Source organism: Pelodiscus sinensis, chromosome 1, assembly GCF_052426305.1.
Source record: "Pelodiscus sinensis isolate ZL-2025 chromosome 1, ASM5242630v1, whole genome shotgun sequence".
Classification (NCBI taxonomy): domain Eukaryota; kingdom Metazoa; phylum Chordata; order Testudines; family Trionychidae; genus Pelodiscus; species Pelodiscus sinensis.
This window is the reverse complement of record NC_143052.1, coordinates 63004313-63021649: the sequence shown is the minus strand read 5'-3', so window position 1 is coordinate 63021649 and position 17337 is coordinate 63004313. Positions and strand designations below refer to the sequence as shown.

At 45.4% G+C, this 17337-nt stretch overlaps 1 protein-coding gene across 2 annotated transcripts in view; it reads left to right on the top strand.

Annotated features, from left to right (window-relative positions):
* The window catches only part of WIF1 (Wnt inhibitory factor 1), a 68403-nt gene that overhangs the window by 25103 nt on the left and 25963 nt on the right, over nucleotides 1–17337 (top strand). For both annotated transcript variants that reach the window (XM_014577093.4, XM_006130199.5), the window contains exon 3: nucleotides 8051–8159. In XM_014577093.4, coding sequence (XP_014432579.1) covers nucleotides 8051–8159 — 109 coding nt within the window. The remainder of the gene's footprint in view (nucleotides 1–8050; nucleotides 8160–17337) is intronic.

The following is a 17337-nucleotide window of genomic DNA, read 5'->3' as shown; positions in this document are numbered from 1 at the left end:
TTAAGCCTAATATCTGGTAGTCACATGGCTACACAGCTGAGGAAGCTCAAGGGTAAGAGTTGATTTTAGGATGCCCGGAATGTGGAATGTACATTTCCTAAAACAGCCTCAAGTTCTGTCTGCTTTAGGCAATGCCATCTCAGGACCCAACATTTTGCCTATAACTCTGAGCCTGGTTCCTCCCTCATACACTAGGAAAAATCAATGAAATTACCTAGATGCAAAGGATAAGAGAATCAGGTCACTTCTTTTTACCTACACCTCGGGTCTCTCTTTGGGAAGCCTGCATCACGTAGATCAGTGGTTCCCAAAATGTTCGGCATCACGTCCCCTTTTTGATTTTTGAGAAACCCTCCCGCCCCTCTCCCCAAAAAATAGCAGCAAAACTTGTTGAGGGGGGGAAAAAAGGGACTGACTGGGGCCGAAAAAGTCGCGGCCCCTTTAATTCCCGGGACCAATGTTTTAAAAAAAAGGGGGGGGAGTTGTTGACCAAAAAAAAAAAAAATGTTGTCCTTTTAAGAGCAGAGCAGGCATTGCCCTTTTGAAGCGTGCATTTTGAAGTCTGCTCAAGATACGCCATCCATTCATTTTCTGAATTTTTTTACAGAACGGACCGGGCTCTTTCTTGGTGGGGGGATTGACAGGAGAGGAGGGGGCTGGGTCGCTTCACGGTTTCCCTCATTCCCCCCCAGAATTTCTTTATGCCCCCCCCAGGAGGGTGCACCCCCCAGTTTCGGAACCTATGGCATAGATGGATCTAAAAAGATGACAAAACAAAACCAAAACTATCAGGTAAAAATTTAAATCGAATCAAAAACCCATCTGGCCTTAATCCACATATCTGTTCCTGTTGACATCAAAGAGATTCCCATTATGGATCAAGGGCAGCATGTGACTGAAAGTTTGGTGTCAAGACTCCCAACTGCTTAATTGACTGTGCCATGTAAAGATTCACAATGCATATTGAAAGGTGCATCTAAGATCCTTAAAGATCCTTACATTCTGGTCCTATTTAGGGATAGTGCTGAGCCAGGCATATTGGAAAATAGGCTTCATTCAGCAGAGTCGCTCGCTCACTTGTCATTCAGGATTAATTTTTCAGAGACTCAGAATGTGCAGCTCCCTTTGACATCCCTAGTTTTAGTTCTGTTGCACAACAGTGAAATTGGGTCCTAAGGAACGCTAAAAAATGTGAGATTGACAGTTTAAACTCTTGCCTTCTTCCCCAGCTGCTCCATATTAAGTGTCATGCTAAAATAGCTAAACCCAGTATGCTTCTTAGTGTAGGCACAATGTGCCTCAGGTGTCACGTGGCCAAGGTTCATCACTGATTGGATCATTGTATTCCCCAGTCCTGGCTGGGTACTGACAGTGAGTGCTATGTGAATGCTGATTCATAGCCCCTGCCAGACCTTGTAACTGCTTCCATCATCAGTGGATCAGTTTCAGTGGCTTTCTGGGAATGGACATAGTACCAGGATGGCAGACTAATGCATTACAAACTGCATTGTCCAAGGAATGCTGCTGCCTGGCTGGCAATTATTTAGGCATCAAAATATTGGGCAGTGCAATCAAATTGCCAGTGACAGAGACAGACTGACTAATCCCGCCAGATCACTTGAAGGATTTAGCTAGAGATCAATTAGGGTGGTGCTGTGAGACAATCTGGCTGTTATGTAACCCCAACCTGGCTCACTATGAGATAAGCAGGCTGCAGCCAAGCGAAGGCTTCACAGAATCATAGGGTTGGAAGAGACCCCAGGAGGTCATCAAGACCAACCCCCTGCTCAAAGCAGGACCAATCCCAATTAAATCATCCCAGGCAGGGCTTTGTTAACCCAGGACTTTAAAACTCCTAGGCTATGTCTACATTTAAGCATTTCCGGAAAAGGGTGCCAAACAGAACAGTTTTCCGTTATAAGTATTTCCAGAAAAAGCACGTCTACATTGGCAGGATGCTTTTCTGGAAAAGCACTTTTTCCGGAAAAGCGTCTGTGCCAATGTAGACGCGCTTTTCTGGAAAAAAGCCCTGATCGTCATTTTCGCGATCGGGGCTTTTTTCCAGAAAAGACTACTGTGCTGACTACACTGGCCCTTTTCCAGAACAGTTTTTCCAGAAAAGGACTTTTGCCCGAACGGGAGCAGCATAGTTTTTCCGGAAAAACACTGACAATTTTACAGTAGATCGTCATTGCTTTTCCAGAAAAGCAACCGGCCAGTGTAGACAGCTGGCAAGTTATTCTGGAAAAACGGCTCAGTGTAGACACAGCCCTAGGGATGTAGATTCCAGTGCTTCACCACCCTCCTAGTGAAACAGTTTTTCCTAAAATCCAACCTAGACCTCCCCCACTGCAACCTGAGACCATTGCTCCTTGTTCTGCCATTCGTCACCACAAAGAACAGTCTCTCTCCAGCCTCACTTTTGGTGACTTTTGCACATTGATAGCACTTTTGTCGCCAAACCTCCCTAGAGTAGACATAGCCTCAGTCCTGAAAGATTTATTTCCTCTGCCTTGCTCTTGTCCCTCTGTAAATCTGAGAAATGGGAGGAAAACACTGCAAGTTCATGCCATAGGAATCACAGGGACTTGAAATGACTGGGAGAGAGGCATCTCTGACCACCAACCCTGGAGTGGAACTGCTGTGACTTGGAGAAAGGTGCCTCAGTCTGCTGGCCCCAGCGCACAGAGTTTCCCAGGACTTTCCATGGCAGGGGAGAGGCACTTCCTCCCAGCCCCAGTCCAGCCCTGGCATGCATCTGCTGCGGCTGCGGCAGAGGTGCCCCTTCCTCATTCCCTACCCAGCCTACCCTGGATATGCCAGAGCCATGTTGTGGCACCCCTCCCCAGCCAGGCCCTGCTGGAGCTGCTGCAGTCATGGAGAGGTGCTTCTCATCTGGTCCTGAGTGGCTGCAGTGACGGGGCGGGGGGTTGTGTTCTGTCTCCACAGAGGCCTGCATTCCCTCCAAACCCTTCGTTCCTCAGTCCCACCCTAGAGTCTGCACCCCCATCTGGAGCACTCACTCTCCCACAGAACCCAGCCCTGAGCCTACTCCTGCACCCCAAGCCTGGTATCTTTGGCCGTGTAGCGGGGTCCGTCTGGTGCCGCCCTACGGCCCCCGCCTCCTTTGAGTCTGTTCCCTTAAAGTCCCGCCTCACGTTCGGCGTCTCTGAGCTGTGGTCTCGCCCCCGGCTTCTGTCCGTCCCCAGGTCGCGTCACCAGCCGGCGCCGTGCCCGTCCGGGTGTGTTGTTTGTGGCCGCCGGGCTCTGTCTGCCTGGGCCCCACTCCCTGCCGGGTTCAGGGATGCCGTCCCGGGCGCCGCCTGCCCGGGGCTCCTTCCGCCCTCCGCCTGCCTCGGGTCGTCCTGTGGGGTTGGAGAACACAACCAGCCCCTCCTGGGTCCTACTGCCCTCCCGCCTGGCATCCTGCCGGCCAGCTGCCCCGCTGGTCGGCAGCCCTGGGCAGCCCGCTGCGACTGTTGCGTCCCCCCCGCCTGCGGGCTCCCGCGGCTCACCACGGCTCGCCGGCGTCTGGTCTGCAGGCAGCCGGTGCCCTGCAACGGCTGCGCTCCGCCTGCCCCAGCCGTCAGCGTTAGCCGCCTGGCTCGGCTGAGTGCGGGGATCAGCTTCCCCGTCCCAGCGGGGAGCGGCTTCCCCACCACAGGCCCTACCCCAGAGCCTGCACCCCTAGTCAGCACCGTCACCCTTGACACATCCCAGTGCTCTGTCCCAGCCCTCAGCCCCCTCCCGCCACACACCATCCATGTGCAGATTGAGTTCTGTGATGTGCATCTGTATAGGCGTTATGTGTCACACATCACCTCCATCATGGTGCACATAATAAAATTCATTCCACACATGGACATAAAAATTGGAACACTGGTTGAGACACTGTAATTAATTTTAATTTGTTATATCATGTTTTGTGAAATTGTCAAATACAAGTGTTACATCTAAGCATATTGGTTGTTTGTAAGTGGTACCTTTGATCTGGCACCATTGCATAGATTAGCTCAGGTTTACTCCTGGAGGTTCTTCAGTCATGCCAGTGTGTTCAGGGCCCAGCCAGAGGGAGGCAACACTAAGGTTAATTTCCTTTATAAGTAAAAGGACTGCAGCAAAGCAGTGGATAGAGCATTCCCATCTATACAACATCACCGTGGGAAAACTCGGGATCTCCATTACTGTCAACATTAGGCATTTAAGTACATAAGAAGGCGGGTCCTGAGGAACCCAGAAAGGAAAGGGTAAGAGAGAAGTTACACATAATTATATGAAACTTCCATAGGGTGTTTAGTTTAATATGCAAAAGACAATGTTACTGTTGTGTTGCTTCACCTTTTGGATCACCTGTCTCTCCCCAAAAGGATGTTTTCCAAAATATTGGATCACATTGTGTTTCCCTGGGGCAAAAAAGGGTTAATCTCTGTTCTAAAACAACCTGCTCATCAGAAAAGGACAAGGTGCACAAAGCATCCATCCCATTGTTCCAGAACACAATTTGGGCAATCTGGATTTGTCTACACTACCGGGCGCCCATTCGGTCAATATTACTCCTCTATGAGATATCAGTCTCTACAGAAGCTTGTCTTCATCAAAGGACAGGGTTCAGAAACTTTTGGCCATAAGACAGCATGTCATTCATTTCTCGGTCACATCTATAAGAGCTCTGATGTCTCAGAACGGTTTTCTTGCACCAGATCTCTGTTGTGAGTGATGTTCCACTTCTGTCCTCTACAGAAATTTCTTAATTTCTTTCCAGAAGTTTATTATTTTCTACGACACATCACCTTGGCTCTCCTTTATCCCATTGTCAAGGTGCATTCAGAGGCTCATAGCATGTCAGAATCAAATAAGCTTAATGGGGTTTGGGAGAAATGTATGCTAGGTCCAAAAGGAAGCTCATTTGGGGAACAATTTCATCTGAAGTTAATGGAAGAATGGACTTCCTACATAGTATCAACTGAATCAAGCTCAGAGCAATCAGATGGGTTCTAAGAACTATGACACCAACCCAGATCAGCCAACATCTATGTTTTGCAACACGTTGGAAGTGACTTTTATCAACAAGGAAGAATGAACCAGCATCCGGGATCCAACAAAGGTACTGAATTTTCATTCCAGATGAGAAGATGATCAGGCACCAGAAGCGTAACTGACTATTTTCTGTTCACAATATTCTCCAGCATAATAGAAAAAATAAAATCAAACTTGTAGAAGAGTCAGATGGCCCCACATTGTCTAAGTTGGTTTTCATATCCATTTCTGGTGGCAAACATCAATCAGTTGTACCTTATTCACAATAAGGATCTTCTGTCAGGGACTAAAATTCTTCACACAGGACCAGAGAATTCATCCCTGATGCATAATATTTGAGAGATACCAAGTACATTAAACTTCCGATAATCCGGCACCTTTAGGACCCAGGGGGTGCCGGATTATCAGATATGCCAGACTATCGGAAGGGGGGGGCTATGAGGGGTCTGGGGTGGGGTGGGGTGGGGGGATGCCACCTCAGGCCTCTCATAGCCCCCCCTTCCGATAGTCCGGCTCTGCCCCAGGCGTCCCTGATTCAGCCGCTGCTGGTCAGTTTCAGCAGTGGCTGAATCGGGACACCTGCAGCAGAGCAGCTGGAGTGCTGCCGGGTTGGTCCTGTAGCACCGACCCTTGGCGCTGCGAGACCAACCCAGCAGCACCCCAGCTGCTCTGCCTCAGGTGTTCCCAAGTCAGCCGCTGCTGATACTGACCAGCGGCTGACTCCAGAAAGCCCGAGGCAGAGCTGCTCTGCCCCGGGCTTCCTGGAGTCAGCCGCTGGTCAGTTTCAACAGCAGCTGAATTGGGACGCCTGGGACAGAGCAGCTGGGGTGCTGCCGGGTTGGTCCCTGCAGCGCTGCACCTCAGTGCTGCGGGGACCAACCTGGCAGCACTCTAGCTGCTCTGTCCCAGGTGTACCCAAGTCAGCTGCTGCTGAAACTGATCAGGGGCTGATTCCAGGAAGCCGGGGCAGAGCAGCTCTGCCTCGGGCTTCCTGGAGTCAGCCGCTGGTCAGTTTCAGCAGCGGCTGAATCGGGGACAGCTGGGGTGCTGCCGGGTTGGTCCCACAGCCCCGAGGGGCAGCGCTACGGGATCTACCCGGCAGCACTCCAGTTGCTCTGCCCCCAGCTTCCCTGATTCAGCCACTGGTCAGTTTTAGCAACGGCTGAATCGGAGAAGCCGGGGGCAGAGCAGCTCCAATGGTCCGGCTGCCCGGAGCACTTCCGGGTTCCTGATGGTGCTGGACCATCAGGAGTACCGGACCATCAGATGCCGAACCATCGGAGTTTTACTGTAAATCAAATATTCAGATGTTAACCCTGAAAAAGTATTTCACAAATAGCTTCCTCAGAGGTCAGGGCTATGGATATGGCATAGTGTTAAGTTACTAGTATAGATGGATCAAATCAATGCATGAGTAAAGCTTTCTGAGTTTCTACAGTAATATATGGTGCTAAAATCTCAGGGAGGTGACAGCATGTGTGCCCAGATGCAGAAATTTAGGCACCTAGGGAGCTTGTACTACAAAATTTGGGTGCTGAGTTTAGGGAGCTACAGGTGTCCGTGGCAGCTGAGAATTTTTATGAATCACAGTGATGCCTAAAAACGGGACTTAGGGTCTGAAGTACCTTTGTACATACTGCTCGTGGTGCCTAGACAATAGAGGCGTAGCAGGATAGTCAAAAGCTCCTAAACAGGTTAGCCCTCTAACTGCCATTAGCCCAAAATTCATATGTGGTGCTGGGACTTTCTGGGTGCGCAATGTGATACACCTAAGGCAAGAGTTGCAGAATGGCTGAGTATTCACAAGTGCCACTGAAGTCACTGTTACCTACGTAGAAAAATCAGGTCTTGGGCCTCACAAATTAAGCACCAAAATTAATGGGCACTTTTGATACCTTTTCTTTAATCTCTCCATGCCTCCATTCCCAAGCTGCAAATAGTAATAATACCACCACCTCCCACTGGGGTGGTTTGGGAAGATAAATTCATTTAAATCTGAAGCACACAGATACTGGTGTGAGGGCACCACAAGAGGAAATGATCAGTGCAGGTTTTGAATGGTGTACATTAAGTAAAGCCTGGGACCACACATGTAACAAGGAGGATATAAACAAACATTCACTGAATGAGGTTAGCATCCTGTGGAGATGGAATGATATAATTAAAGACTTTACCATAATGTATATGCACAAAGGAAGTGAATGGACAGTAGTGCAGAGCAGTGCTCCATCCATGCCAGCTGGTCACACCCACAACATATCCTCTATGAAGGCTAGTAGAATGTGGTGTAAATCCAACTCTGGGTGTGAATCCCCAGTTGCTCAATTAAGGCAGCTTTATGGCCTCTTTGTGCTGCCATAGTGCAACAAAGTGGCTCTATCAGGGCTAAGGACATCATTTGCACAGCACTTTATGATCTCTTGGAATGAAAGGTGCTAGTCATGTCAAATGTGATTATCATGGCCAGGTCTGCACTAGAGTTTTGTTAGCATAGCTATGAAATGTGTATGGAAAAAAACCACACCCAACAACTACAACTACACCAGCAAAAGCACCGGTGTAGAGGCAGCCCTGTCAATATGAGACTGCTTCTGTTGGTATAGCTAACATTACTCACGGAAGTGGTATTACTGCACTGAGAGAAAAACTGTCAGCATATGCTGCGTATGGACTAGGAGGCTCTGCCAGTATAGCTATGTGCCACTACAGTTATATTGGCAGAGCCTGCATAGTGGAGACTAGCCCCACCACAGTATTTATGCACTTTCTTTCAAGGTGCAACGCAAGGAAGCATGCAGCTTGCAATTAGGCTGCCTCAGGCTTAAAGGTCTATCATATTTCAGTATTCAGTAGGATAAATGTTCTGAAAATTATGTTTAAACAAAGAAGAAAAAATATAACAAGTGGTCTGAACACTGAAAATGTACATTTGTTCCTCTTTGGATTATATGTTGAATAGTTGCTCCAGTGACTGCAATTAATAAACATTTATTTTCAATGCATTTTGTTGCAGGCTGAATACTTTTATGAGTTCCTGTCCTTGCGCTCACTGGATAAAGGCATAATGGCTGATCCAACTATAAATATCCCCCTGCTTGGAACAGTTCCCCACAAAGCATCAGGTTTGTATTGTTCATGTTATAAATATAAAGTTTCTGGAAAAATACATTCTAAAGCAAATAGTTAAAAGGGTAACTACCGTATTATAAATTGTACTGTAAATTTTAGCATAAAGGAAATGTTTGTTATAATGATGAACACTTGTTCCATGTAAATAATATGAAATCATTTTAGAGTATTTCATTACTAAAAATCTAATGAACAGCGTTTTAAAGTTATTTTTCTTCTTTGAGCCAAATCTTGTTACTCTTAGTCATGGAAATAGGCCAGCAGGAGTTGGTCCAAAGTTTGATGCATAAAATTCATTTATATGAAGCATTACTGTGGTTCAAAATTTTTACAAAGGCATTATTATTTTATTTTAGTTAATAACATCTGTGTAATAGTAGTAGTAGTTAAATAATAGTCAATGGTTATAGTATTGTGGACATTACATATACATAAGGGAACTAATTTTCACTTCATATAGTCATTTAGATCTGTGCACAGCCAGTATAAAGTAAGCAAATAATATTCAGATAGTCTGACTTTGTTTTTCAAAATTTTTCATTATCAAAAATGATTTTTAATTTTGGTTTTGTTTAAACTAAGGGCATGTCTATACTAGGAAATTATTTCAGAATAACTAAATTCGGCTTAATAACCCCTGATTTTACAAAATCAAAATAGCATGTTTCCACTACAGAGAAGCCTCAAAATTAGTCCGAGGCAAACTCTGTTAATGTGGACACACAACCTCAACTTAGAGCTCCAGGAAGCACTGGAGAATAATTAGTTTGAATTACGCTGGGGAATAGTTATTTTAAAATAGCAGCACCGAAGCATCCACACTACTGCAATTTTGAAATAACTATTTTGTAATTAGCATTATTCCCCAAGGAAAGCAGGAGTACAGATTTCGAAATAAGCAGCCCATTTTTTTTGAAATAACGGGCTTGGTCGTGTGTACGCTTTGCTTATAAATTCGACCTAAGGAGGGTTATTTCAAAATACACCTTAGTGTAGACCAGGGCTTAATGACTAAGATGACTCATTAAAAATTATACAGTAGCAAAAGCAAAAGCAAAAGCAAAAGCAAAAAAATGGGAAAGTGGAGGGGGAGATGGGAAAGTGGAGGAGGGAAAACAGACTTCCCTTTTTTCAATTTACTGTAGTCACACTGTAGAATTTTTATTAAAAAAAATGGTAATGAAATGGTGTAATGTACCTATTTTGAAAGTGAAAGACTATAAAGGAAGCATTTTGATGGCAGTATCAATTCAGTATTAATAAAAATAAATTAAAAATTACTAGGGGGCTGCACCCCGTGCTCGCTGCACTTTCCAATTCCTCAAGCCTGTTAATCTTGCACTGATTATATAGAAAAGTGAACACACAAAGCTGTATAGAAAAAAACTGCTAATTAATCTATTGCTCATGTACTACAGTAAACCTCCAATTGTCCGGCATCCAGTGGTCCGGCACTCCTGATAGTCTGGCTCCAACTGGAACCCGGAAGTGCTCCGGTCAGCCAGACAATTGGAGCTGCTCTGCCCCCGGCTTCTCCAAGTCCACTGCTGCTGAAACTGAGCAGTTTCAGCAGCGGCTGACTTGGGGAAGCCGGGGGCAGAGCAGCTGGGGTGCTGCTGGGTTGGTCCCGCAGCGCCGCCTTCTGCCACGCTGCGCAGTTCCCTGCTGACCCCTTACCCCAGACCCCTCATAGCCCCCCTTCCGGTACTCCGGCATATCTGATAATCCGGCACCGCCGGGTCCTAAAGGTACCGGATTATTGGAAGTTTACTGTACATGTTACAGATGGCTCTACGGACAGATCTTAGTTTCACAGTTGCTTCTGGTAGAAGCACAAATAAGCGAGATGCTGAGACTCCACTTTCAAGTAGGCTGATGATGTCATTCTGTTGCCCAACAGGAAAAACTTTTTTATACATATAGAGAGAGAAAAATTAAATTAAATATCAAGATTGGAAAAGAGCATTTTTTAATAAATTCTTTTAGATTGAAAATGTTCACCAGCTTAGTGGTAAATCAGACTTATTGGCTACGTCTACACTGGCATGATTTTCCAAAAAATGCTTTTAACAGAAAAGTTTTCCGTTAAAAGCATTTTCAGAAAAGCGCATCTAGATTGGCAGGATGCTTTTCCGCACAAGCACTTTTTGCGGAAAAGCGACCGTGGCCAATCTAGACACGCTTTTCTGCAAAAAAGCCCCGATCGCCATTTTTGCGATTGGGGCTTTTTTGCAGAAAACAGTACTGTGCTGTCTACGCTGGCCCTTTTGTGCAAAAGTCTTTCGGAAAAAGACTTTTGCCCGAATGGGAGCAGCATAGTATTTCCGGAAAAGCACTGATGATTTTACATGAGATCGTCAGTGCTTTTCCTGAAATTCAAGCGGCCAGTGTAGACAGATGGCAAGTTTTTCCGGAAAAGCTGCTGATTTTCTGGAAAAACTTGCCAGTCTAGAGACAGCCATTGTGTCTGTGCAGAGGTAATGTTATTCCAGAGTTTTTGTAGGATGAGATGCATTTGAAAACTCCAGCAAAACTGGTAGAGCCTTCCAATACATGGGCAATTTGATTGAGATGAGTCAGTTTATCATTCAGTAGTTGATTTACTTGTGTGCTGCAGTGCTGTTAAAAATGTTATTTATTCACTAACCCCAATCTAATGTCACATCTTTTTCTAATCTACAAACCCAAGGGTTTATGCCCCTTGCTCCCTACCCCCAGCAAGTATATGCTAGACTTGACCACCGAGGCTTAGACTGTGATATCCTTACTCACCCTGAATAGTACCTCACCTGATGATAGTATCACTAAAATCAATAGGAATACTTGTGTAATAAGGTACTCCTTACACCTTGTGTTCACTGCAAAAAATAATTGTGTTTTCAAATTGAGATAGCTAACCTTAGGATAGCAATCTCAAAGTAAAATCCTAGTGGAGGCAAAGCACAAAAAGGTTTTACATTGACACAATTAGTTCCATCCACCTAGAGTATATATCATTACAGTTTGTCTATACAAAAAAGTGTGCAGCTTTAATTATACCAGTAACTATCCAGTTATACTTCAAGCACTACATTCCTCTCTATGTGGACATAGCTTTGGAGATTTGGTTAATTCAGGCTAAACTGATATGAGCACCTTCATACTGGCATAATTGCATTCACATTATAGATTTCACTGGTACAACTATTTCAATAAAAATAAATCTCAACTCTCACTAACATAGGGTAAGTCTACACTACAGAGTTAGTTCGAACTAACGGACGTTAGTTCGAACTAACTTTCATAGGCGCTACACTAGCGCTCCGCTAGTTCGAACTTAATTCGAACTAGCGGAGCGCTTAGTTCGAACTAGGAAAACCTCATTTTACGAGGATTAAGCCTAGTTCGAACTAGCTAGGAGGATAGCCCTCCCCAGGTTTCCCTGGTGGCCACTCTGGCCAACACCAGGGAAACTCTATTGCCCCCCTCCTGGCCCCGGACCCCTTAAAGGGGCACGGGCTGGCTACAGTGCCCAAGCCAGGTGCAAGCCTGCCAGCACCCAGCCAGCAGACCCTGCACCTGGCACGGCTCGAGCCAGCCACCCGATGCCCCCCAGCCCTCCCCCTCTTCCCGGGACCAGGCTGGTGGCTCCCGGGAGTTTGCCCGGGACCGCAAGAGGCGGGCACCCGCCTGGGCTAGTGCGGACATCATGGACCTTGTCCACGATCTCCGCACTAGGCACAGGAAAGTGGCCGTCTAGGGCAGGAGAGCTGCCAGCCTGGCCACCCAGGAGCAGGTGTGCATGAAAATCAAGGGGGTCCACTGAGACCCCCGACCCTGAGCCCTGAGCTACAATGGCCGTCCTGGGTCAGACCAAAGGTCAATCTAGCCCAGTAGCCTGTCTGCCGACAGCGGCCAACCCTAGGGACCCTGGAGGGGATGGACCAAAGACAGTGACCAAGCCATTTGTCTCGTGCCATCCCTCTCCAGCCTTCCACAAACCTTGGCCAGGGACACCACTCCTACCCCCTGGCTAATAGCACTCCATGGACCCAACCTCCATGACTTGATCTCACGTCCCTTTAAACTCTGTTCTAGTTGTAGCCTTCACAGCCTCCTGCAGCAAGGAGTTCCACAGGTTGACTATTTGCTTTGTGAAGAACAACTTTCTGTTACTAGTTTGAAGCCTGCTACTCATTCCTTTCCTTTGGTGTCCTCTAGTCCTTCTTTATGGGAACTAATGAAGAACTTTTCTGTATGCACCCTCTCCACCCAACTCCTGCTTTTAGAGACCTCTATCCTGTTCCCCCTCCGTCTCCTCTTTTCTAAGCTGAAAAGTTCCAGTCTCTTTAGCCTCTCTTCATATGGGACCTGTTCCCAACCTCTGATCAGTTTAGTTGCCCTCCCCTCTCCCACCCTCTCTCTTCCCCTCTCCCACCTCCTTTTCCCAGTCTCCCCCAGTTTTGTTCAATAAAGACAGATTCCATTTTTTAACAATTGTCCTTTATTTTGTACATCAAAAAAAGGGGCTAAGGAAGGGTAAGTGGAAGGAGGTGAGGGAGGAATGGGGTACTAGCCCCCGATGGGGAGGACTGGGCTGGCTCTGCGGGCTTCTGGGGGTGGAAGCTCTCCTGCAGCCCCCCAATTGCCCCTTCTCCCCAGATGGCAGCCTGTGGCAAGTGCAGCCGGTCTGATGGCTGAGTGCTGTGATGTGCCCAGTGTGGACACTCCGGGCACTCCAAGCCAGGACTGGTTTGCAAGCGGGGCACCCCTGAGAACTGTCTGTCCGGGGTGGGGGTCGGGTCCCTTTAAGCGCAGCCCTCGGCTAGCCTGAGACAGCATCTCCACGCTCTAAGTCCTCCTGTGATGCCCTGCCGGCACTGCTTCCGGCCATCCTTAAGCCCGGTTCAGGGTACACTTAATGTGGACATGCTAGTTCGAATTAGCAAAATGCTAATTTGAACTAGTTTTTAGTTCTAGACGCGTTAGTTCGAATTAGCTTAGTTCGAATTAACTAATTAATTAAAGCATAAGCTTTCCATGGGTAAAACCCACTTCATCAGATGAACTGGAGTGGAAGTTACTAAAGCCTTATATATATATATTCGAACTAAGTTCGAATTAGTGCTGTAGTGTAGACGTACCCATAGCTATACTTGTACAAAAACTATGGCTTAAACCATGCCAAAATCTTGCCTACAACGATCTCCTTTACAACCCTTTACATTGAAGCTACTATCAGATAACTCACATATAATTGGACCATGTTCAGGGACCTCTGAATGCTCTGAAAGATTATCCCAAAATCTATTTTTGAATGGATGGAAAATACAGAGCCTGAAGAAACAAAAATGGGGAATGCATAAAGCAGTGATTTAAGGTAAACTCATTCATTTCTAAGGAAAGAGAGAGAGAGAAACTAAACAAAATAGTTAACACACTTTTAAAAAAAAATATTTCTAAAGTTGACAACACTTGTGGGGTAATTTACGATTTTACTTCTGGATGAAAGAGAGTTTTTTCTTGGTTTAAGCAACATTATTATGATTGGGATAATAAAATCCCAACATTGACATTGTGATATGAGTTGAATGAGAAAAGGCCTATATACATAGTAAGGTATGGTAAAACAGTCTTAACTAAAAGAGAAAAGAATTGTGCATCATGAGGTAGAAGTTTATATATGTATATGTAAAAACTTTTCTCATATATAATAAAGGAAAAATTAGATGAAATTAAATTGCGAGTGTTAATTTGCATACTCTTTACTAAAGACCAGGAGGAAAGTATAATTAGATCTATGATGTAGAAGGGATCTGACATGTAATTAAATAGACCCCTGGAAGTAAGTCTCCATCATCAGGCCCTGAGGAAGTGTCACCTGAATAACGTAACACTTTAGTAAAAGATTGGTGTCCAAGCCTGGCTTTGTATTTTAAGTTCTCTAGAATTTTTGTGCAGCAGCCCACATTTTATTGATTTTCAAGCCCAACAGAGAAAACATTGACTGTGCCTCTTGTGTACCTATTTTTCTATTAACTACTGGTGTTAAAGTCTTCACCGAAGTACTTGCTAATAAGCTAGATTCTCTGGTGCCACGACTGAGACAAGACAGAGTTTAACTGAGGTCAGTAACTAACAAACATACTGTGTTGTGGGTGTGATCCATTTGGCTCAGGTCTTGATGCATAAAAGGCCTTTAATCGAGTAGAGCTGAACTGCTTTAAGAAGAGTGATGACTAGAGTATGGATGCTCTTCAGCTGGCCATTCCTTCCCGTCCTCCCTTCCAGGCAGAGGCTGAACTCTTATTCTCCAAACAGTTTAGAATCAGGAATTATCCCTCCCAACTCCTTCTTGGTTTAAGAGCTACGGCCCAGATCCTCAAATGTAGTTAAGCCTTAATTCCATTGAAGGGAGATAGTTCTAGATTTTCAAAGGTATTTAGGGCCTAAGTGGCTGCCTGTTTAAAGGAGCAAAACTTTGACATATCCCATCAGCACAGAGAGCCAAATGAGCAGAGGAAGAGAGAGTGGGATTGGGGAAGAGGGAGACAGATCTCAGAAAAAGGAAGGAAAAAAAATGAGGACAGTGGAAAGGGAGGGCCACATCATGGCAGGAGTATAATAAGAAATGGAGCCATAGAGGATGAGAGAGAATGGCCTGAGGCTTTGTGGCAGGACATAAGGCACACACTGAAGTTTTCATAGGGCAGCAAAATGCCTTTTACTGGTTCTGGCTATTTTTTGTACAGGTTGTACCTCTGTAAACCAGGACTCTCTGGTCCAGCAACATCTGTGGTTCAGCAAGACCATGGATATTCCTGGACCAGAGAGCCCAGGAATAGCGAGGTCCTGCGATGGGGCCGGAGTGTGGCAACTCAGTTGGGAGCATGGGTGGATGGCGCAGCGATGAGTTCTGGCCCCAGCGGCTAGGCGGTAGCGGGGCCAACACCAGCCATGGAGCTCCAGCCCTGGCGGCAGTCAGAGAACTTTGGCCCCGGTGGCAGTCAGAGAGCTCCAGTTGCAAAGCTCTGGCCCTGGCTGCGGCGCTCCGACAGGGCAGCACAGGCTATGAGTGGGGGGACCTCCCCTGGTCCATCAAATCCTCTTGTTCAAGACCAGTTAGATCCCAAGAGTGCCAGAACAGGGAGGTCCAACCTGTGGAATACATTTAGAATAGTTGAGGCTAAAATAATCAGTTTACAGTATTTTAAAAATGATAGCATTGAAATAATGTCATGTTAGCAGCAATGTGACCTTTCCCTGGAATCTGGAATTTAACATAAAGAACTCATATGTGTTCTGCATTGAGTGAGCTACATTGAAAAGTATATTTTCATGATCACCATAGTGTCGTATAAGGTTACCAGGTGTCCGGTTTTGAACCGGACAGTCCAGTATTTGAGCTTTCTTTTCGGGAAACAAATTGAGAAAATATAAATGTCTGGTATTTTCTAAATAAGATGTAATGTAGATTGTGATGTAATGTCAAGTGTGTCCGGTATTTTTGTTGAAACCATCTGGCAACCCTAGTGTCGTAATCTAGTGTGCCATAATTACTGCAGTATAATCACTTGTGAAACAAAGAGATTACAGAAGAGTTTAGCACATATGTAAGTCAAGAAGCTGATATAAAAAGCAGCAAGTGCTGTCATTTTTATGAAACATTTAGGTATTTTTTTATTTGTGTCTGTGACGTGCATTTTGTGCTACCTTATCCTGAATTCCTTTGTATCATCTTAGCAAATGATCCGATAATACAAAAGTTCCTGATTGTCAACAATTATTAAAATGTTAGTCTTCTGTTTTCTCAAAAGTACAAATAAGGTGTAAACTGTGGGGCTCTTTCTGTAAAATGAGAGTGTAACAGTTTTATTTAAAATTCAGGAGAGAGATGCAGAAGGCTCTGCAAGTCTGAATCATTGATACATGGAGGCTGTGTCTAGACTGCATCCCTTTTCCGTAAAAGGGATGCAAATTAGACACATTGCAATTGCAAATGAAGCAGGGATTTAAACACCCCCCCCCCCCTGCTTAAAATAAGAGGAATCTTTCGGAAAAGGCTTTATTTTCCAAAAGATCCGCGTCCAGACTGGCGCTTTTTTCCGGCAAAGCTCCGAGATGGAAAAAAGCGGCAGCCATGTTTATGCAAATGAAGAGGGGGGATTTAAATCCCCGCTTCATTTGCAATTGCGATGTGTCTAATTTGCATCCCTTTTACGGAAAAGGGATGCAGTCTAGACACAGCCACATTGGTTTTTAAACATTTCAAAAGTCTGAATAAAATGATCAGCTCTAACTATCTTCATGAAGAACTGGTACACTCTTGCAAGATTCCCAGGGATGAGTTTTATAGTTCAGTAAGGAGCACTAGTAACTGTCATGACAGGAGGTCTGGCTAATTTTTAACCTGTTGGTAGTTTGGGTGAGTTCCAAGACTAAGTAAGTCCTGTACACATTTGTATATGATGAGCATCTTAGTGTCTGCAATGTATAGTCAGCCCTAATTAAATCATGCTTGGTGTTACAATGCATGTGATATTTAACAGTGATTAGTAATCAGTTTGACAGCGTGCATAGTAGTTAACAGGTAGTTGCTAGTATAAAGGGCTATTTTTTAAACTAAGTCTGCAAGCAGATCTAAATTAACTGAGCATGGCTATATAAACACATCCTATAAAGTAATGTTTAGTTGTTTGCTCTTAATTTGCTCATTTGTGTGTCTCTTGTGTGCCATGTGAATTAGTTCTACAACTATGATCTAAAGTAGGCAAATCAGGCACCAGTGAATTTGTTTCCTATAGGGTGTGTCTAAACTACATGGCTCCATTGATGGAGCCATGTAGATTAGGCTGATCAGCAAAGGGAAATTAAATTTAAATGGCTGATCAGCTGTTTGTCGGCTCAGCGGGCTAGTCTGGACACTCCCGCGCCGACCTGAAAGCCCTTTATCGACCTCCCCGTTATGCCTCGTAGGATGAGGTTTACCGGGGAGGTCGATAAAGGGCTTTCATGTCGGCCGGTGAGCGTCCAGACTAGCGCGCTGAGCCAACAAACAGCTGGTCAGCTGTTTGTCGGCTTAAGCGCGGCAGCCATTTAAATTTAGATGAAGCCGTGATTATTTAAATCGCGGCTTCATTTCCCTTTGCTGAACAAACAAATCTACATGGCTCCGTCGACGGAGCCATGTAG